This window comes from Anarrhichthys ocellatus, unplaced genomic scaffold (assembly GCF_004355925.1).
Source record: "Anarrhichthys ocellatus isolate YVR2014 unplaced genomic scaffold, GSC_Weel_1.0 scaffold1, whole genome shotgun sequence".
In the NCBI taxonomy this organism is placed as follows: domain Eukaryota; kingdom Metazoa; phylum Chordata; class Actinopteri; order Perciformes; family Anarhichadidae; genus Anarrhichthys; species Anarrhichthys ocellatus.
The window spans coordinates 448,611-456,144 of NW_022280031.1; the positions used below are offsets into that span (position 1 = coordinate 448,611).

Here is a 7,534-nt window from a genome sequence, read left to right on the forward strand (position 1 = left end):
GACCCAGAGTTGAACATGTTTATGTTCATTTAAAATACAAAAACTTTAAAATGGGGCTAAAAGTAGCTCAACACATTATGATTTTTGATGGCACCACAATGGTGTAGTATTTCAAAAAGGTGGCATCCCTCCATCTGTGTTGAAGCAGCGATGAGGCAGCTGCAGTGCTTCCCGTCGTGTCTAATTATAGATGGACATTTTCCCCTTTAGAGCGCGGTATTATTAGAAATCTCACAGGCCAGTTGACTCAAAAACTATGCAAGGGGTTTCAGCAAGGGAATCCAATTCTTTACAAGTGGCAAATGAGGTAACTTCATGGTCTACAACAACATAACTGAACAACAGAGCTGGTAATAAATAATAGAAATGAACACATTTGTGGGACCAAAGAGCAGACATGGGAAGAATTTTTGCTCCAGCGTTTTAACAATTAGAATACTGGCAAAGCAGGGAATGCATACCACCACCCGCTGCCCGCTGTCTTTAATGCTGCCTTTAGCTGAAACTCTTATCCAGAGGGACCTGCAGGCACTGAGCATCGATGAGATACGCTGACACATGGTAACGGGCCGTTGATGAACACACATTGGTTTCTTGCATTTTCACAGAATTTAGAAAGAGACTGCATCTTCAGAGATGTTTCTGAACAACACAGTCAACACATATGAGGACAGATGAGGCGTGATCTTAAAAAGAAAGGTTGAAATAGACGCTCTGGAAAATGGTAAAGGTGAAGAGTTTAGAGTGGCAGCCTGGCAGAGCTCAGGTCAGGTTACAGCGAGGCTGCAGCAGAGGGTGTTTGAGTGCATCCTGCGGGAAGATGCCAGCGAGTTAAACAGAAAACATTAAGCATGAGCACAGGCACAAAGTCAACGAGCTCAATAGTTTATTCCAAAATAAATCATCATAAGTCCAGAAGAAAAGAAACAACACAGCGGCAGTTGGAACTGTGTTCAGTGCTTTGTTAAGCATCGGAAAACAAACATGTCCGTGAAAAAGGCACGTTAAGGCTTTTAACCAGACAACACTCAGGTCGGGGTTTGAGCATTGTGTAAATTCGTAAAACTTTTAAGACTAAATTTAATGCAACAATTTGTATGTTTCTAATAAGTCTAAACAGAAGTCAGTGCTTCTGTCAGTGTTGTAATGAAAGGCAAGAAAGTAGGAGTAGAGAAGGCAACTCTGTTTTTTGTTGTTGTTGTCTTTGTTGTTTGAGATTCAAACATGAAAGTAGTCCGGATTAGGCACAGTCTTCACCTAACCTTCCTCCCTACAACCACCTGGGTTACACAGTAGTTCTAGAGGGAGTCCTTTCCCAACTTCCACCCGCTCCTCAGTCTCTAATCCTTCACATGTGCTCTGGGTGGTCCTGCAAACACTTGATGAAATCTGTGACTGAGTGGCCGTCGAAGCAGATCTGGTGAACAGCGGTGAAAAGGGGAAACCTAGAGACGAGAAACAACGATGGAAATCATCAAAGAAATAGTTTGACATTTTGTGAAACGGGCTTATTCGCTCGTTGTTGCCGAGAGTCAGATGAGAAAGTTGGCACCACTCTCCAACGTCTGTCTTTGAATGTTTAATGGGTTTTTGCACACCATGACATTCAAATTGTACTATCTAAATTGAAATTAACTCAGTAAAAACCAACACATTATCAGTAATAAATGAAGATCCTCTTAATGAAATAGAAGACACACTTACTTTTCCACCATGTTTTTATGTTTCAAGATTTGATGGACCTCGAATGCAGTCGCTGGACCTTGAAGCTTCTGACCGTTGAGCAGCTCGTTTTCTAACTGCTCAATGGTCTACAACAAAGAGATGTTCGGGGTCATTTTAGTGTGTGATGTTACATTGTCATGGCTTTCATAAGATGTGACACAGATGGGGACAAAATCGGTTTCTTCGTACTTTGCCTGTTTTGGCGAAGGCCTCCCCGATCTTGCGGTTGCGTCCGCCGTAGCAGGTCGTGATGAGGTCAGCGATGCCGCAGCTCTCCAGGAAGGTGACGGAGGAGACCTGGCAGTTTGTGCAGAAGACCCTGGCGAAGGCGATCATCTCCATCAGGCCGAGACGGATCACGGCCGCCTTGGTGTTGTCGCCGAAGCCCAGGCCATCACAGAAACCTGCTCCCACTGCTACAATGTTCTGCAGCACACAGAGAGAAGAGACGCTGCTGTTATTGTGTTATTGTTGGATGGTGGTACTAATGCTTTGAGGAATGCCACTGTTGTGATGAGAAAGTAGTGCCTCCACATCGATCATTTTCATATATGTTTTGATAAATGGACGGCAAATTCTATTAGATTTGTCTCCTTACTGCTTTTGATGCATAAATGGTAAATGGACTGTCCTTGTATAGCACTCTTCTAGTCTTCTGACCACTCAAAGCTTTAACACTACGCATAATCATAGCCAGGGGCTACCATGCAAGGCACAGCCTACGGGAAAAATGTGGGGTTAAGTGTCAAGGACACATCGACATGGACTAGAGAAGCTGGGGATCGAACCGCCGATCCTCTGATTGCCGACGCCGCTTCACAACTGAGCCACAGTAGCCCCACAAAACACACATCCTGTTGAATATCATATCTATGTCCATCGACTTAAAAAAACAACGGGAGTATTAGAGATTGGCTTGTAATATGTACAATTCAAACATACTGCATCTGCCAGATGAGCAGATGTATCTCTTTAAGATGGTGTTTTAATGTTTTCTCTAAAAAGGTTTTAAATGCAGCAGTATAAAAGATGTCCGAATGATTACACATCTCTTGGCAAATGGTGAATTTGAAGAGAAATATCCGTAGATGTGGAGAAATATTAAGCCACAAAAGCTTTGTAGCAACTGGAATTCTTTTGACCGCGCCGTATTTCTCACCCATTACATCTTTTATGTATTCTGAAGAGCTTAAGCACAGATATGACATTGAATGTTTTGATGGCGCTCAGACGGCGTTGAAAATAAAAGGAGTAAATTAGTTTTGAAGGAGGAGAAAAGCCGACCTTGAGCGCCCCGCAGATCTCCACCACGTCAGACTCCTCCACCACAGTCACACGGAAGTTGGTGGTCTGCATCAGCTCCTTCAGCATGGGCCCGAAAGCCTTGTCTTTGCACCCTGTGTCCAAAAAACATGTGATCACGTGATAAATAAATGAGTGGAAAAGACCAATATATGATACAAGATTTTCATCCTTTTGATCAATCATACTGTGAGTTATTGATATATCAAAAGTCATCCAGTCATGTCCTCCTCAACTACAGCTGGAGCCACACTCAAAATAGCCGTACACATCTAGTATAGTAAGAATAAATTATGTTTGTATCCTGTACGCATTGCATTCAGATTAAAACCAGTACTATGTTTTACTTTCATAGCAAGTCATTTCTAATAGACAAATGTCCCCTTAGTTAGAGGCATCAAATGTCTATTTATTGTCCGTACCGATTGTTGTTTCACAAAACTTCTCCTCGGCGACCTCGTTGGCGATGTTTGCTCCCATGAGGACGGTCATAGTGATGCCCAGCTTCCCTCGGATGACCTCAGAGATCAGCTTCAGGCCCTCTGGACTCGCATCCACACCCTGGAGCAGGCCACAAAATACACACACAAAAAAAATCCCCTTGAATCATTACTTCTTTCGTGCACTGTGAAATTCCTGTGCCGTTATGGTACTGTACAAATTCAGAATATAAGAAAAATGTTACCTTGATGAGAGACATTCCCACAGCATCCTTCTTGATGTGGTCTTTAATGGTGTCACACAATCTCACAATGAACTGGTGAGGCACCACGAAGATCAGGATGTCGGCTCCTTTCACAGACTCGGCCAAGTCTGGAACGGCCAACTGACGAGGAGAGAGGAAACAAGGAGGGAAGTTCAGTCATGTGACAACACCAGACAGTCACTGAAGCCACCAAAGAGTGTTTTCATGCTCACCACATTGGGGGGCAGCTTGTGGCCGGGCAGATATTTCACATTTTCATGGTCCGTGTTGATGATATCTGTGAGTTTACGGCCATTCACCGTCTCTTCAAACACCCACATGTTCACTGTGGTGTCGAACTTGTCATACTTGGCTGCGTTGGCGCCCACAATCTTGGCAATGGCAGAGCCCCTGTGGACATGGAGACACACAATGACCATACTGGTTCTGAGACAGCAGCTAGTTGAACTTATTGTTACCCAAAAAAAGGTTAAATGTCCCCTGTTTTTTTCTGTGAAATGTAATTTAAACATGGATTTGAATGGATTTCATACTCTGGCCTGGTGCTGCAGTGATAGTAGATTAATAGAAAAAAAAATGCCTCAACTATTGCTGGTATTAAGGAGGTCATACACTGACCACTGTGTGTAAGAAACACAACTTAAATACATATATGAAAATTGATTTTAGATGTCTCATGACTAATAATAAATACAGTAGTGAATCTCCTAATAGTGAGCAGATGTCAAAAGGACTTGTGACACAGGACCATTGTAATTAAGATATTTAGTGTCACATGACTTGAATTGCTTTTCCAGACAAGAATAACACTACAGGTAAAAAAAAAAAGAGAATACCAGAGGACCATTATTTTGGCATGAGGAGTGTCTCATTACATACCAGGCTATTGAATGTCTTCATAACATAGGCTAAGAGCTGGAAGAAAATCCCTTTGTAAGATTACATATCAACACTATTACCATTGACCTTTCACAACTGATCTCAGTCAAGTACTTCACAGTTTTAAGGTACTTGTACTTCACTTGAGTATTTCCATTATATGCTACTTTATAACTTCATAACACATGATGGATTGTTGTAGATTAAACTTCCAAAATGTATATAACCTCTCTCTCTCAACCAGCTACAGCATTGAAATACTTCTTACATATTAATGCATCAAATACAATGATGATAATAATGTATATATATACTAAAAAGAGCCACTACACCACATATTTAGTATTTTATTAGTTGTAATACTTTGGTTACACGCTGCTGATAATAATACATACATTTTGGTATTGCTACTTTAAGTATCTTTAGTATTTTATCATCTGAATACTTCCTCCTCCACAGACTGGACTAAATGTCATGCAGACCGAGTGATGTCAACAACGCACGAAGGCCGATTCAGCACAAATACTGCTGAATATTGAAAGACCTGCTTCTTTAATAAAGATTGTGGGGGTGTTGAAGGGTCAAAGGTCATGAGACAGTCAGTGTCAGCAGACCTCCACTCTGCAGTTTATGAACTTTATGCATTATTTATCTGCTGTTAACAGATTAGGTTAACTTTGCCTTTATTTTCTTCCAAAGTTTGCCAACTTTAAGACATCACTCTCTCACTCACACACACACACACACACACACACACACACACACACACACACACAGCCTAATCCAGAGAAGAAAAATACCTTTATGAGTATGAATTTAAAATAGAGCACAACTGACAGGCTGCTCTATTTAAAACGCTCAACAATTCAGACATCTTCAAACCCTTCACTCACCAGTTACCAGAGCCGATCACACAGACCTTCTTCGGCGCTGCCATTATGTGCTTGACTTTCCAGACGGAGCTGCTGCCTGTGCGAAGACACTCTGCTGCAGCGGGACAAAGTGTATTTATATCGGACACGCTGAGGCTCAGACACACCCTCTCCCACCGGTTGGTCTGCTCTGTGGGACAAACTCTCTCTCTCTCTTTTACTCTCACACAGAAGCAACAGGAGAGTTCACGACTCTTATTGTTTCTGCCTGTTTAATTAAGGAAAGAAAAATACTCTTACACTTTCACAATAATACAAAATTATTTTTAATTTTTTTGTTCAAACCTATGGATCACCCTCCATATTATTGTGATGGTAACAGTAAAAAAAAGTTTGTAACACTATATGTATATCTCATAATAAAAAAACAAACATCAAAACCACTTCTTTTGATTTCCTCCTGCCAGTAAAATGATTTATGTGCAATTAAAAGATTAGCAGGGCTGTTATATTATTAAGGTCAAGCATTCTTATCATAGAGAATAAGTGTAAATGTTGGTCCCTCAAATAAACTTCAGCTCAAACGATAACGGCAATTTTAATCGATCAACAGAAAATGATAAACAATTAAGATGTTTTTACAAACGCAAATACCAAACATTTTCCAGGTACAAGTGTGAAATTCGGTGGTGAAAAGGAATCATTGAAGTACTGTAGTTCAATTTTGAGGTACTTGTACTTTACTCGAGTATTTCCATTTAATGGTAGGCTACTTTACTTCTACTTCACTACATTTCAGAGTGAAACGTACATTTCAGAGCGAAACGCACATTTTACTCCACTAGATTTGTCTGACAGTTGTAGATACTTTTCAGACTAACATTTTATATAAAACACATTAAAAAAAAAAGCTGTTCAAATAAAATGCAACGGTGAACATTTAAACCATGCTTTCCAAAAGTTATGGTTTGGCATCTCTCAATAACAAAATGCAGAGTCCAATTTGGGTGTTTGCTTTGGATCGTGGAGCTGTTAGCAGCTCCACCTAGAGATTTCCTCTCTAAACAATCTCAGATGGTGTCATTAATATTAGTTTTCAACATCACTGAAAGGTAGAATTTTATGAACCAACACTTTTACGTAAGTAGGATATGGAATGAAGACGTACTTGTAATGAAGTACTTTAACATTGTTGTACTGGTGAAGAATCTGAGCACTTCCTCTACCACAGATTGCTGGTTACGTTGTCTGATGAGAGGTAACATATGGGTTCATTGGGACCGTTAGAACCAAACGGCACATCTAACAGGGTTTGGTGAGCATCTTTAACTTCTCACTGACATTTTAAAATGAAAGAAAGCTGAATTTATAGACACACAAATGATAAAAAATAACATTTGCAGTCCAATTGTAATCCATACAGGAATATTAGAGCAGTGTTCATTATGTAGAGGTAAAAAAATCACTGTCAGACATGAACATTTTACATATCCTTTATTATAACATAAGAACATACAGAAAAATAGGTTTGGTCCATGAAAAAGTCTGCAGATTAAAATAGTACTACAGCCCCCCCCCCCCCCCCCTCCCCAGAGGTTCCCACCACATGTTTCAAATCATGTACCTGCCCAAACCCACATTAGTGTATTCTTGGAATTCATTAATTAAATGCACGCTAAAGTTTCAGCCAGGACACTCATCTTTAAACTTTAACGGGGAAACGACAACTATTAAACTCAACAAGGTGTAAAGTCTTCAGCCAGCGTACGAAGAAGCTACAACTCCTTAAATCTTGTTCCACTGTGTATGGCTTCTCTGCACATAATCAAAAATACACAAAACTATAAGCAGAATATTTAACTCTTCCCAGCTCGCAGGCGACATGAATGTTGTGTACATCTCGTCCCGCAGAGCAGTAACTCGTGCTGTGACAGCGAGGGCTGATTAATAATATAAATACTGCTTCAACTATCTGAGCGTTGACAAAAAAAAAGTTAAGAAAAACATCTGCCAGGATAAGATACAATTTTACTTCACATCCATCTTCAGG

At 40.4% G+C, this 7,534-nt stretch overlaps 1 protein-coding gene across 1 annotated transcript; it reads right to left on the minus strand.

Annotated features, from left to right (window-relative positions):
- Positions 1-869: 869 nt before the first annotated feature.
- Positions 870-5,587, minus strand: LOC116384801 (glycerol-3-phosphate dehydrogenase [NAD(+)], cytoplasmic). The gene is made up of 8 exons (XM_031849761.1): positions 5,506-5,587; positions 3,946-4,123; positions 3,713-3,853; positions 3,450-3,588; positions 3,010-3,122; positions 1,915-2,151; positions 1,705-1,811; positions 870-1,445 (listed from the first exon to the last, which is right to left on the minus strand). The coding sequence occupies exons 1-8, from the start codon at positions 5,547-5,549 to the stop codon at positions 1,349-1,351; spliced, it is 1,056 nt and encodes a 351-aa protein (XP_031705621.1). The 5' UTR covers positions 5,550-5,587; the 3' UTR covers positions 870-1,348.
- Positions 5,588-7,534: the final 1,947 nt, after the last annotated feature.